Raw genomic sequence first — 15,354 nt, 5'->3', positions numbered from 1 at the left:
CAAATATATTTAAGTACTCCAATTAGACGCATACTTTACAATTAGTTGCTCATGATGCTCATAAAATTAGTTGCATCATGCAAATAATGGAGTTATTTTGGAGCTGTTCCAACATGTACTGTACACTTGCTCACAGACTTCATCGCCAAAGGTTTGGCTTCAGCTAAGCGACCACTTGTTGAAAATTCCTCTCTTTTTTTTTTTGTGTACCACCCAGGCCTCAGTGTGGTGGGAGGGGAAGTCCCAGTTTTTGTATTAAAGAGGTGCGATTTAAATCTAGCTTCCTGTGAGGCTGTGCAAAGCAGGCCAAGTTACCAAAAACCTCTGGTACAGCGTGCACACAATCTGCTTAATCAGACGGCTGACAAAAGCAGCTGTTGAGAAAATTATTTAATTCTTCAAAGTTTGTTTGCAGGTTGTGCTGCTCTCAAGTTCTCTAGCTGTGATGCAAATATTTGATTATGGATATGTGCTCTGCACGGATTAAATGCCAGATGTGGTGTCTGTGCAAGACCAAAGCTGCTGTTTGCATGTACTGTACTGACTTTGTGGGGGGAGGGAGATGCAGTTATAAGGGAACTAGGTTTCAGGTCAAACCCTGTATCGTCTGATTCTGCAGAATTATGTGTTCTGTAACCTGATAAAGATAGAGCACTGAGTAAAAATTAAGGATAAAGTTTTACAATGTGGTCTCACTTCCAGATTTTTGTAAGAAAGCTACAATGATGCTATCTTCTTTTCACACTTATTTTCTCTTCTTCAATAGCCTGGTTCTCTCTGTCTGGGACCTGTATGCGGCAGCTCGGATCATGGTGAAATCTCAGGTTTGAGCCGGTGGAATGAGATGCACTGCCTACCTCTATGTTACAGCTCATTGTAGAGGAGAAAAAGAGAACAGCCAGTAATACTGTCAGACCCTACAATCCACTGCTGTTTGAATTGCAACATTCATTTTTAATAGGATAGTCTGCAGTTTCAAAAGCTTTTGTATTTTTGTTTTCACGCCATTTTGTTTACTCTGGTCCACTTGAGCTCTTAAGTAATTTTCTCCCAGACCCCACTTGCAGAAAGATCTGGAGTTGAGTTCAACACATAAAGAGCATGCAGTTGGGAGTTAAGAACTGAAATAATGAGCTAAAACTTCAATAGCATTGTTAAGTGATGCCCTCGGGGATAAATGCGCATTTGATAAATTAGGCTTTGCTGAAAATACGTCAAATTTAGCTGCTATACTTGTCCATATCCTGGCATGGTTGTGAACTTGCAAGACTGGAATCCAGTGCAAAGGCTTTCAAAATGTTAGTCTGTTGGGGGCAGCGCTGGTGTGTCCTCAGAGCTGCTGACATCACCTGCCACATGATGGCGTTGAGAGTGTGGTCACCCGCAGCAGCCAGTTACATGGGATGGGCACCTCCGGTCCGTGCTGGATGAACAAAGCCTGGGCAGAAACCCGCTTCAATGTTTGTCACGCCACCAGTGAAGTCTGCAAGATGATGTTCCTGCAGCCGGAGGCCCCTGTCTCCGAGTTTCGTTTTGTGTTCCAACATGGCCACCATTATGACCTTCGAGTGGCTCAGGGGGTGCAAGAGCTTGCCTGGGAGCAGGTGGCTCTGTGTGGTTCCGGGTTCGATCCTTGGTCATGTCGCTAGCCGGCTGGTACTCCCTTGTATGAGGACTCATCCCACCCCCGGCTTGCAGCTCGCAGCTGACCGAGTCCTGCAGTGCGATTGGCCAGCTAGTCTCCTGGGTTCTTGCCAGCTTGTGGTCCCGTCGGCGAGACACGGGCCTCTCCTCTGGTCCAGTCCGGTAGCGGAGGGAGCACCCACGCTTTCTCTCTTTCCCCTCCCCAGTGCCCGAGTGCAATGGTCTGAGCGCAGACGTGGCAAACGCACAGTTGGCTTCTCCCGATTGGGTGAGCGGAACAAATCATTGGCGATTCTGTTTTTAAAAGCACCAATCTGATTTCGCAAAACAACCCAGATCAAACTCTTGCTTGTGATACTTTGAGTATCACAGGAGTGCTACATCTCAGTGACTTTAATATAATTAAGATTATTTAAACGGGGAACTCTGTGGTCTTAATTTCTCAAACCGTTGATTAAATCTCGGTAAAAAATAAATTCATTGACGGTCTAGAAAAAAAAATTTCAAATTTTGAATTAAGTTCAAAATCGTGACCTTTGTGAAAATACTGTAAGTAGCGATGTTGTTGCAAAGCCCTGGTATCACCATGGGCGAGAGCAAGGATTTGTGAGAATTATGACGCGATGCGGCCCTTCCTGCTCACTAGTTACTGTCATGACTAATATAATGTGATATACAGGTTGTGCCGCAGACATTTCACCGCAGAAAGTTTCCTACGTGATCTGCATGCAGAGCTAAGAAGTAACGAGAGCAATATTTGTATTGGATTAAATGAGATATATTCCCAGGCCTGCTTGTTTGCAATGTAATAAAGCCTCTTCATGTCCCTGGAAGTTTTGTTGCCTCATTCTGAATCGCAGACCATGGCGCTGCACATACCTGGAAATTATTTGGTCATCTATTATTATCATCTGTTTTGTGATATAAATTGGAAGTTTAAGAGTTACGGTGCAGACGTTATTTTGATTGTGGTTTGAAATGCACTCATCAATTCCGATTCATTCTAACCACCAACTATAAGAATAGCGTTGCAGTTCCCCTTTTCAAAAAAAAAAAAGGTGGGTCTTCTATACAAGAGAAACAGTTTTGGACACACCACCTCTTTCTTGTAGATCCAGTCTGTCCTTGCAAAAAAAAAAGACTAGATTGGCATGTCTCTTGGGCTCACGGTATCCCCTGTAAGAGACCCCTGCTATATAGTGTCTGAAACTTTTTGGTCACCCGGTTCGATTGTGTGAATTAAGCCCGAAACAGAGGTATGCTGGAATACGTTCTTGCTCTTTGGCCTTCTGTACCAGGCCTCTCTCCTGTGAGATCGTTGTCAGGTTCACAGTGTGAGCTCCGGGCAGTACCACAGATGGCAGAACTGAACTGAATGGGTCACAAATCTGGCTCTTTCTCCTGCAGCCTCTATGACTGGAAGAAGGTGTTGTTCGTTAGCACTGTGATATGTAATATGCAAGGCTGTACCTCTGCTCTAATTGAATGTAGTGTTTGTAAGGTCAAGGATGAGTGCAGAACTGTGCAGGCTCTGTAACCACTTCCTCCTGCGCTGTCAGGGTGTGCTGTATGCCGGCTGTTCAGTGCTGTCTTCAGTTTGATGTGGGTTTTCTTAGGTGGACATTTTATTTTCACACCTGTTGGATGCTTTTTGGACTAGTATTTTCTGGATTTTGTTTTGTCTTGTTTATCCCCTTAAGGTATTGGATTTTATTTGGCACCTACATTATAATTGCTGCTGCTGCTGCTGCTACTACTACTACTACTAATAAGGCCAATGATTTGTCACTTCTATGAGGATGATTGAAAGTTGGCATTCTTACTGTAGTGCTGAGTGCCAGCTGTGTCTTTGAAGCACCTGTTGAAGTTTGAAGTCGACTGTTGGTGCTCTGTGTGTTCTTTGACAGCGATTGGTTTAAATATATTATAATTATCAGTAAACGCTTTACCCGTCACATCTAAGATGTTTTAATGTTTAAACGTATAACGTGTGCAGGATTTTCGTAATGTGACGATTTAGACCTTACAGAGTGGAGTTAAGCATACTGTAGTTCGCGTTGTTACTGTACATAGCGTTATTAGTTTGATCTTTCACCACATTTCTCCCTCTCCGGAGAAGGCGGCGATTCACAGAATAGCCAGCAGAGGGCAGTCCATCTCCGTTATTGCCAGTCGCTCCCGGAGTTCGTTGACGAACACCCCAGTTCAAAGAGCGGATGTCTTGCATATCCCCCTCTTTCTGCTTCATATTTTGTGTGAAAGCTTATGAAAGTTGAAATCCTAGTTTTCTTTCTCTTTCTAGAAGGAGTGGTCCTCTTCTCAGAGCTTCTTCGGCAGCTGTGAGATAAAACGTGTCATTAGAAACAATGTTTTCAGCTGCTGCCAAGCCTCTAGTTACACCTGGCTAATAGGAGACTAAAAACAGCAAAGCGACTTCTGACGTTTACTGGAGCTCTGAGTCAGATTTGAGCTGTGAATTCCCATTACTTTACCTGTCCGTTTTGCTTTTGACAGCGGAGAGCATCTCGTTGGCGTTTTAAATTAGGTGCTGTCTCTGGGTTTTCAGCTGTTCAGATGTGACGCACAGCATGGATGTGTTTAATTGCGTTTGTCCTTTCGGGGGCTCTGTGATCGAAATTTTATCATATAGCGCCTCGGGATCTTATTTTATATCAAAAGGAACTATGCAAAACATGAAAGTGAAATTCTTTCCAACCTGTTTGATAACAGGAGCAGTAGGTTACATCATTTTTTAACCAACCCGCATAAAGTCTTGATATGTAGAACTGAGTAAATAATGTGGACATTGAGATAAAGGAGGTACTGTAACCACGCAGATGTGTGATGCCAAACTTGTGTGATGCGTTTGGGAACATCTGCATTTATTCTTAGGTGATGAGTTGTGTCCAGTATTTGTGCAGAGCTAGATAGATTGATACTTTATTGATCCCGTGAGGGAGATTGCAGTGCAACAGCAGCTTAACACAGACAACACAGCAACAGTGTAACGAATGATACAATAATAATAATACAATACGTACAATACAATCAGTACAGTGAGAAGTGCACTAAGAAGAGTTACTCAGAGTCCAGAACACACAAAGAACAAACCAGAACAGTACACAAAAAAGTTGTATTGCAGTCGACTGAGTCGTATCGTCTCTGCTGCCACCGGAGACTGCATTCAGACTATCTGGAAGGGCACAATAAACCCACTGACTAGCCATATCTTTTTTTTTTTAGCTTTTTGATTGCTTGGTATCTAGTCTGGGAGTGAAGGCTGGGGCCTGATCTTGAGAGAGAGAGAGATCGGGGCAGTGGTGTGACACAGCTGAGGTCCGGTAAGAGCTGCCCTCCCTATTCTCCCTGTCCTCAAGTCTTCCCTTTTGACTGACGCTGCAAGACGGATCCATTTCCAACACATGGCTCCCCCACGAGAGCCTTAATGAATCCGAGTCTTCTTGTCTGAACGCCACCGATGTGCCTATTCCAAATTTAGCCGATGCAGTATGTGAGTGTGACGCAACACTCATTATCCTCGGGAACCTGTGGAGGCGAGAAAGGCCTGCATACCTTCCTGCCTGTCATTCCTGATTTAACACCATCGCTTGGAAGCCAGTTGGAGCCTCTCTGCCAATAGACTGGAACGGTGTGGAGTGTGTGGGAGTCATCGCAGAGCAAACAGAAACCAGGCCACTGCTGAGAGGCTGGAAGTAGACGTTCGATTCAGATCGCCACCAGGCATCCTAAAGGAACAACAGTCATATATTTATTACACCTGGAATATCTGGCTTTTCTAATGTCACTGTTTTTACAGTGGTTCTGCAACGGTCGTGCATGAAGCAAAAGTTAAGCCTAAAAGAACAGACCTGACTTCATGGTCATGTACAGAATTAAATTCTGGAGTTTGCAGTTTTATAAAAGCTGTGTCTCGTGGTTTATTGCAAAAGCTGCAGTCTGTGCGCAGTAACGTTTCCTAATGGTAGGAGGTGGAAAATGTGGGGAAAAAAAACTGGATTCAATGCTAGATTTTCTGATGTTAATGAGCGGTAATGACTGTTCGCTTGTATTGTTATACAGCTGTTCCCCAAAGGTTGGTCATTCTTACCATCCAAGTCATACAAGTTAAATAGTGCGCAAATGTGCTTATCTTGAGCTATGAATTACTATGTCAAGATACCAGTTGACATTCCACTGTTATCAGCCAGCTGTAGCGAAGTACTTGGACTCTGTAAGATTTTTCACGTGAGTGTAAGCTGACAGTGTAGAATTTTAGTGTTCATGCTAGGTGATTCAGTTCATCCAGGCGATTCAGTTGAATATTTGTGGTTCGTACCTTGTCATAACCGGAAACCGATTGTCGAACCGTAACCTAATGTAGTTAAAATTTTACTCAGACTAGCATTAATGTCAAGAAATTTATTTAACTAACTGTAACGTGCAAAATGCTTAATAAAATCCCAGGACATTAGTATTAACACCCTCTATGGGCATCTTAACTTCTGTTTGATTTCTTTTTTGGGAAAATAAATCTGCTTTTTCTGTGGCTGAGCCCAGCAGGGTTAAGACTGAACAGGTTCTTTTTTCCTCCCCCTTGAATGTGGTTGTGTGCCAAACATGCCAGATACTGTATGAACAGGGAAAAAAATGGTTTCTGTTCTTTTTAATGGGAAAAAAATGCATCTAATGAATTCTTTATTCCAACAAATGAACGCTTGCTGTTTTGCAGTTGAACTATTTCCTTTTTCAATAATGATTTAAATCTTTCCCGTCGGTCCTTGCGTCTGAACAGCCACAATGCTGCAAGACCTAGCTTTAAATGACGAAGGAGCCTCTTAATTCCTAATTAAGCCACTGATCGATTCAATTAGGTCCTTCAGAGCTCGGCTGGAATGAACACGAGCCGTCTCTATGGCTCTCCCTAACGGGACTTGTAGACTCCTGGCCCAGGCGTTCCTGTCTTGCGCCTTGATCAATCTCAGTCCTGCGATAAGCGCGTCTCGACCTGCTGTCCGCTGTCCTCGGGGAGTGTGGGGCTGGAAACTGTCGGGCGTTCCCGAGTCCTCGTCAATCAGGCGTAGGAAGGAAGCAGAAGAAGGAGTAGCGATTGTGCTGCTGTGATCTGGGGCTTCATACCTGCTGGAGAGAACGGAACCGAACCTCGTAGGTCCAGCTGTTCCACGGCACTTCTTCAGCCTACCTCGGCAGGTGACCGGAGGTATAGGGTACTGGTGGTTGGAATGACATGCCAGCACTGCAGAGGAAACTCCTTTGTGGTGCGATAGCCATTTTCCTTTTCTTTTATCGCCCAGTAGTGTTTGAATTCATGACCACGGATTTATTTATTTTTTTCATGCAAAAGTCAAATGAATAGCAGGACTGGGGAAGCTGACTGGTGACTCCTTGGCTGGCGTGTAGCAGTCGAAGGTAAAAAGCGGATGGCAGGTTAAAGGTAAAAAGATTCGGCGCTGTGTTAAGGTGTTGGGTTCAGTAATAGTTTGGGCTTGATTTTACAGAAAAAGCAGTTCTGTTAACTGAATGAGTATCTAAGCATTCTGCATTCATTCAGTTAACCCGGGGACAAACAAGTCTGTGCCGATGTCTGCTGACAGCTGTGTGGCAGGGATCCCCAGTCCTGATCCCGGAGGAACCAGTGTCTTGAGGTTTTCGGCACATTGGGACTCTTTAGTGATCCAGCCCGGCTCATTCATTGAACGGCTGGGGGTTCAACAGCTTCTCCCAGCTCTGTGGTTTTCTGGTGCTTGAAAGAGACCGAGAATCTGCAGCTGCTCCTCCCTCCAGGACTGGGGAACCTGGCTGTACAGTATTGGGGTGCGAGGGGGGCAGGTGGCATCCTTGTGGTCTCCGATACCAGTACCACAGGCAGTGCACTGGTAGGACGGACACAGACGACGTGTCGGGCAATGTTCCCTCTAGTTTTTTATAATGGCCTGGGTGCGCAAAAATTTCAAGTTGTGAAATTTCAAATTATTTTTTGTTAATATAGTCATCCTCATAGAAGCATAGAGACTCAAAAGACCGGGACAGCGATTCAACGAGCCCAGTCACAGAGACTGAGTGCCGAGCGAGCCTGAGCAGGGAGGTACGAGACCATGAGAGCAGAGATATCGATTATCGAGTAGCAATAATAATGCACACAGCCAAGTTGGGCCAGTCTCGTGGTCATTTTAGCATTTTTTTAAATCGGCAGCCATGTTTGTTTTATTATAATTTTGGGGGGGAATTTAATTGTTTGTGTGCAGTTCAATTGCCTATGTGCGCTGATTTCATGACCTGTGTGTGTGTGTGTGTGTGTGTGCACACACTTGCAGAACTCAGAGGGAACATTGGTGTCAGGTTCTGTAACTCCAACCAGGGCAGGAAAAAAGAAACTTCCCTGAAACAGGCGGAAGACAGCAAATTGCCCTTGTGAGCTAAATTCTGACACAAAAAGTAGAGATATTTAAAGAAGCTCCTAATTAGGGGAAAAAAACGCTCAAATAAAACGAGTCTTCCTAATGAAGGTTATGGAGTTTTTTTAACCCTCCCTCGCTGCAGGCCTGAGCTGCAGCTGAAAGCCCTGGTGGATTGGAGGTTCCTCTTGATAGGCTTGAGGTCGCTCAATCGGCCTCTAATGGAAATAATAGCTGTTTGTCATCCAGGGTTTCCTGGAGAGGTTTACTGCAGTCAATGAGAGAGGAACGCTCTGAGTGTCAGCCCAGGCTGAAGGCAGGGGAGGGGCCGCGGGCACTGTGCAGTACAGGGGAAGAGAGAGAGGGAGAGAAGGACACACTGTTTTAAGGAAGACCGGTTCAGACCTTGATACTAAACATGGAAAATCCTGGTAAGTTCTTTTAGATCACTTTTGTGTTCCCAGTAGCGGATGTGCCAATTAGAAGGTGTTTACTTCAGATTTATGATAAATATCGACAGGATTCATTTGTTTAGCTCCTGTCTGCTGACATTTCTGTTCAGATGCCTTTTTCTGTTGTCATTTGCAAACGTTTGCATGTCGCTTGCCTTGTGTCGGAGTTTAGGAAGGTTGTCTCCAGTACTGTATAGTGCACTTTCACATTTTGTGAACCAGAACATCTTCTGTGCGACCCCGGAAAAGGTCCTATTGGATAACATCGCCTGATGCGGAGGTTGACAGATTTGTCGCATTTCCTTTTGTGGTTTAAATAAGTTGCTGCACAGCTTCTCCTTTGAATGTGGATTTATCGAACAGTAGACAGTAATAAGATTTTTGTTTCAAAAATTGGGCAACCGATGCTGCCTGTAGGTACTGTAGATTGCAACAGTGGTGCTGATCCATGGTGTTTGTCAGCTGTTTTATTTGTGAGATGCTCTGCTGTTGTCATGTGATGTTCCCAATTAGCTTTGCGGTTCTGCTTGAAGTCCGTGTTATTTCAGTCCGATACTCAATGTAGTGCTTTGTTTCAAGTGAAGAATTCACTTCCAGCCCCACTGAGTTGTTTTTTAATGCCCAGTCAAGAAAGAGGTTTGTTCAGCTCCTACAGAATGAAGAAAACAGCTCCAGTAATTAGGAGGAAATTGCTTGTAGCCCAGGTAGTATGCAGGTGTCCTGGAGATTTATGTGGGTACAGCTGTCATGAAGTTCTTAGATTCACCCCTTCACCATCACTCTTTGTATGAAATAATATGAAAATGCAAAAGAATGATTGTCACCGTATCCCGAAATGGCAGTTTTTTTCAAATCGTAAATTTAGCTTGTACTTAAGTTTTCAGAACCTGAATTGTGGATGGTTGATTCCAAAAAGAGATTGCTAGAACAAATTTTTGTGTCAGAGAATCTGTTAAAGGAAAAGAATGTCAGGGTATTAATTTTTGAAAACTACAGTAGTTTGACAGAGAGAGTAAACAGAGTGAGGTCATATCCATGGTCAAAAATGTGTTAATTTGTTGGGTGAAGGTTAGCATGTCCACAGATGTTCTGTAGATTGTTAAAGCCTCAATGTGCTGTAAATTAATTATAATGGTTTGACAGATGTTTTATTAATATATCCTAATGTAAAGCACTAATGATTTTCCTAATGCTCAGCTGCTTTACATTCCTGGACCTGGTACTGTAACAATATGCCTGCTCAGCTGTCTGCTGTGTGGAGTATTCACACCACACCTTCCTCCTTGTAGCGTCTGAGGACTGTGAATGGGTTTTGAGGGAGAAAGGAGGTTGTCATCTGCGCTTGACCACTCCACCTGGGTGGTCAGCACTGCGTGATGCCATTCACTGGCTCCAGAGGTGCACAGGAATTGTTTTTGGAAATGGACACAGGGCACATGTCAAAACGAGCAACAAAACCGGGCAGAAATATTGCTGAGTGGTGTTGCACACGGTCGAACACTGATGATTGCATGGAAGGCTGATGTTTACGCACTGGAGAATGGTGGGATATGGGTCTGCTGAGCTTTTCCGCTGTGTGAGGGGAGCTCACTATAATGTTGGGCGTCCCTGTACACTGTGCATTGTGTGTACAGTGAAACCACCCACAGCAGACAAATTCAAATTGAGATGCAGGCTGTCTAAGACATTTTCTAGAGGTGTGATGCTTATGTATATGTAATGGGTTTAAATTAAAAATAGTAGAAACCTAGTACTATACCTAAGGGCAAATGCACAGAGATAGCTGGCTATACCATTTTCTCTAAAACCTACTGAAATATTCATCAACATTTAGATGCCAGACGATTTACATCTTAATGTATAAACATGCATTCTTAAGGGGGCATGTATTAATCTGGAGTATAGCCTAAATCTTCTCCTCAAAATGCTCTATTATTTCTCTGCTCCTGATGGAGAGATTATACAGAGTACAGCTAATCCTCATTGCCACTTTCTTATCTCGGTTTGCGCTTGGGGCTCATGCACTGATAGTCCTGTTTATTTCGGGCCATGAATGGTAAAAAGTTATAGGCCAAAAGCGTTTAGTGATTCAGTGCTAAGCCTAAGTATTTGTGCTGAAAATCTGTGGAGATTGGAAAAAAAATAGCCTTATTTAATCTGGAATGTGGTTTTTAGTAAATGAGATGTACTTTGTGTTATTTTTTTATACTGGATTACTTACAGATCAGTTCTCGAGCTTTTGTGGTAGCTGCTGCTATAGCTGTTCTACCTAACAATGTGGCAAAACTCACTGGGTATAAGATCAAAGGTGAAAGGTCAGCTCTTCTAGCTCCTGTCTTATCTCTGCTGTTCAGAAACCTCGTGTGGGTATTAAGCCTCCTTTTCCAATGCAGTAAAATATAATGCATGTATTAGCTCTGTTTATGTTCTCAAATCTCTCTGCAATGTGCTATTATTAAATGCCCTACTTTACAAATTAAGGATCCATTCAAGCAGGGAAATGTCACTTATGTTGCCAATTTGCTATCTAATGGCAGGGATGTCTGGTATTGACTGGCAGAGATCATGTAACGTTGTAATGTCCTATTAGTGGAGAAATTGCTAAACGATGTCAAAATACAATTTGTGCTTTTGAAATGCATTGTATCGTGTAACACACTGGTGCAGGTGGTTATGAGAACAGTGTGCTTCTGTGCATCAAGGTAAAGAAGAGTAACTCTATGCTGAGGTGGAGGTGCTGTGTCCTTCATTTCCTGCACACATCCAGTGAAATATCACCTGCTACAAGGGTAATCACTCGTGTCATTTGCTGGGGTCACTGCATCTGTGATGCCTCCTGGGCTCATGGCATTGTTCTGTTCTTTTAAGGATGAGGCTGATCCATCTTTCTGTGATGCATTAGGATTGTGAGGGATATGTGACATTTCTTCCTCTTACAAGGTGATATAGCACTGAAAGGAAAATGTATTTCTTTTTCCTCTGTAACTTTGCTCTGGGAAATGAGAGAAAAGCACAGGGCTGTTATCCCTGTACAACCTGTTCATTCGTTTGTTTTCCTTTCTGTCTTCCAGTTAATGGGAAGTGGACTGTAGCTCAGTCTGTCCTTTTTGCAGTGAGCTCAACACCACGGTTGATATGGCAGAGCGGTAAAGTGGTTTACGCTGCCTCCACCTGCCTCTTGGGTCCTGGGTTCGAATCTCGACTGGTGCATTTGGGATTTGGGACATTAGTTTTGCAGTGTGCTCCCAACACAACGCAGTGACAGCCAAACATTTTACCAGCAAAGAAATCAGTGAAACGGTGTTACAGTGCGATAAGGGAGGAGATAGTTACGATGTTTGAAAGAGATATTGCAGTGGGGATGAAAGATTTCCTGTGTCTATTAGTATTTTACCTGGGGACACAGAGGCACCTCCTATGGGAGAAGTGGGAATTCACACTGGAGGGGATGGGAGACACAAATCATAATACACACTGCCTTTCTTTGCCACTCTCTGTTTGTAAGACATACGTAAGGTGATTTGATTTGCCCCCAAATTAATTTGCTACTTATTTTGACTAGTTTTTCAAGCCTATTAGAAGCAATGGTACTGATTTTTCCAAACCAGGAAGCGAGACCGTATGTTAATACACTTTCAATAAGTTATCCACCCACTTCTGAAAACCATGCTGTCTAAACTCGATGGGCTATTTGAGATTAACCCTTTCCCAGTGACCCAGCGATGGACTGCTGTCCTGTCCTCTGCTTCTGGGATAGACTGGGTAGGGACAACCTTTACAGCCCTAAACCTCTTTCTGTAAACTGACTGGGAAGAGAACAAGTGAGGGAGAGCTGTTCTGTCGGAACACTGATCAGTACAGACGGGTCTCCTCTCATCTTTTCTGAGGAAAAGTGAAATCCAATTTCTTTGAGCCTCAGTGCTCCTCTGTGAGATGGCAAATGAAGAGAAAAGTGATTTAACCTCTTGGTTAGAATTTTTAATTAACAACTGAGCTATGTTTATCAGAGGGTTGTGTATATATACTGTATATAGCTGAAAACTTTTAGATCCAGTTGTGCTGCTTTAAATCATTATGTCAACAGGAGTCAAAGTAGGGATCAAAGATATGGCCAGTGTGTAGCTGGGAAACTTTACAAGGTGTTTTGGGAAACACTGGAAGGAATCTGGTGTCTTGTCCGACCATGCTTTGGGGATGTTTTGTGATGCAGTGATGGTGAAGGAAGTGCAGCCTCACTTACTGTATGAAATCCTTGGCTGAAATGGCAAGTCGAGGAGCTAGATGGGCTTAATGACCTCCTGCAGTTCAGAATCTCTTGCTTCTTCCTTGACAGCGGCCTGGCATCCCAGCCTTTCTTGAAGTGCCTGGAAGCAGCAGTATCTGCTACTCAGGATGGCCACTGGCCAATTGGTCTTTATTACCTCCATTTCCAAGACCTTACTTATAACTTATAAGTTACCTTTAGACGCTGGTGGACTGAGGCCCTCCCGGACCAGGATATCGTTGTTCCACGATTGTGGAATGTCAACCTGTGAGTCTAGTCTAGTAATAAGTTCACATTGACTAAAATGAGACTGTCCATTTCAGCAGGTATATTATCTGGCATGAATGTTATACGTTTTGGAGTTTGTTTTTCCGTTATAATACTGTAGTCGTATGATTTCTTTCCTGCGCTGTAGTAGAAAGCTATTCCAGTTTCTTTGCTTTTGCTGTAGTGAGATTCTTCTGTGAGTGGACTTAAGATCTGGACAGCACTGTGTTGCAGTTGCCAAGCTCTAGAGATCCCCATTAGAAATAAACACGAACAGCAGTTCTGTATTCAGACCCAATCAACAGACAGCCACTGCTCACAGTAGGTGCAGAAACTCTTATCCGAAGGAGTAAACATAACATTTGTTCAGGTTTTAGGCTCGGAAATGATTAAAGTGCTACAGAGTTATGACTGTTATGACCAGCTGTGTGAGCAATGGAAATATTTGCTAGGAGGGGTATGCTGTTGCAATTCTCAGGGACAGGCAATTTATAATTTATTAACTGTAATTATCTTCAGAACTTTGACCCAGGCTTTTTGGCTAATAAATAAATCATTTTAAGAAAGGAAAAAAAAAAGGTAAAGGCAGACGGAGTTAATTTAGAACCACTTAAACAATAACTGCCATGCTTTTGACCTGAGAAAGTCTCATAAAATATTAACTGGCTCTTCAGCTGTTGATGTGCTATATTTGTCCGAAGGAAGTCTTGTATTGACTTTCCTGTGTTCCTGTACTTGGGCAGATTGAAGTCTGAGATGGACTGCTTCATTTTCCACTCTCTGGACATTAGTCGTTAAATGCACTGGATACAGGGCCTGAAGCAGAAGCTCACGAACATGACCGAGGTTTATTCTCCGGGTGTGAGAGTGGAAGGTGTGGGGACACTCCACAGTCTCACTGTGTTTGTGGCAGGGTGGGGTGGCAGCTTTAATCTGGCAGAATTTAGCCACTTACTCCCAGAAAGGGGGCATGCTGGGACCAATTCCAGAAGAACTGGCGGAACTAGACGGTACCAGTATCCTAGACAGTGCCCTAGTCCTGTGGTTTCTGATCAAGCCACAGGTTGGTGGCTTATTCTACCTGAGTGCTCGGGTACATAATTGAGCTCTTAATTGGCCTCTAAAGCTTTAAATTGAACTGTTAAAAATATACACGAACACATATAAGAAGCAACATTTAAACTTATTGACATAAAGCAAAGGTTTCGTCAGAGGCTGTGCTGTGCAAGGTGGCGTTGAAAAGCAGGAAGGTTCTTGCTCAGTCGGTTTCATTTCTGTGTTGGGCTCAGGAAAGCATGCGATTCTGACAGAACTGGTTGGAAAAGAGCAGGAGGAGGAAAATGGAACAAAGGGACACATGCAGAAAAGGTGCCTTACACAAGCTCTGGTGAGATTCACCTGTATAAGATTAGATCACTTTATTGGCCATATACAGTTTCTTGTATTAGGAATTTGTCTTTTCGCAGACCCCAGCTTGCTCTCCATGAGACACACAGACAGGGAGAGAAGCTGGGGGTCAGAGCGTAGGGACTTGAACTTGAACTTTATTGCCATATGTAACCGGTACTGGTACAATGGAATTCTTACTTACAGAAAGTCTCTCGATTATAAAACAAGTGTAAAAAACAAAACAAAGTGCAAACAGTGCATCAAGACAATGTACAAACAAACAATAGACAATGTGCAAGTAAACATGCAGACAGTTTGAATGTAAACAATACAGACGTGTAAACAATGACTGGAGACGTACAATTAATAAATTACAATGAGGTAGATGGTGATGGTGTAGGTGTGGTCCGAGGGGGATGGCTAAATGTGTTCGCCAGTCTCACTGCTTGTGGATAGAAGCTATTGAAGAATCTAGTGGTAAGTGTCCGTATGCTCTTATATCTCTTGCCTGAGGGCAGTGGGGTGAAGAGCTCATGCCCTGGGTGGTGACTGTCCTCTGTGATGGCCAGAATTCTACCACGGCAGCGGTCCTCATAGAGCTGTTTAATCTCGGTGAGACCGCAGCCGATGATCTTCTGGGCCATATTGACCATTCTCTGCAGTGCCTTTCTTTCTCGCGAAGAGGTGTTGCCATACCACACGGTGATCCCGTTGGTGAGGACGCTCTCGATAGTGCAGCGGTAGAAGTTCACCAACACATGTATTGGCATCCCCCATCGCTTGAGGCACCTCAAGAAATAAAGGCGCTGCTGAGCCTTCTTCATGATAGAGTCAGTGTTCACAGTCCAGGTTAGATCTTTAGAGATGTGAATTCCCAAAAACCTAAAGCTGGTGACTGTTTCCACTTCCGTTCCATCAATACTGA

The 15,354-nt window shown here is 43.6% G+C and overlaps 1 protein-coding gene across 4 annotated transcripts in view; it reads left to right on the top strand.

Annotated features, from left to right (window-relative positions):
* phactr2 (phosphatase and actin regulator 2) overlaps positions 1-15,354 on the top strand; it is a 72,555-nt gene that overhangs the window by 4,544 nt on the left and 52,657 nt on the right. The window contains exon 1 of one of the 4 annotated variants that reach the window (XM_088610130.1): positions 8,351-8,488. The exons of the other annotated variants lie outside the window; for them this stretch is intronic. Coding sequence (XP_088466256.1) covers positions 8,476-8,488 — 13 coding nt within the window. The 5' untranslated portion in view covers positions 8,351-8,475. Of the gene's footprint in view, positions 1-8,350; positions 8,489-15,354 lie in introns of those variants that run through there. 4 annotated transcript variants of the gene reach the window in all.

This window comes from Lepisosteus platostomus, chromosome 17 (genome assembly GCF_059453375.1).
Source record: "Lepisosteus platostomus isolate fLepPlt1 chromosome 17, fLepPlt1.hap1, whole genome shotgun sequence".
Lineage (NCBI taxonomy): Eukaryota > Metazoa > Chordata > Actinopteri > Semionotiformes > Lepisosteidae > Lepisosteus > Lepisosteus platostomus.
This window is presented reverse-complemented; position numbering and strand designations above follow the sequence as displayed.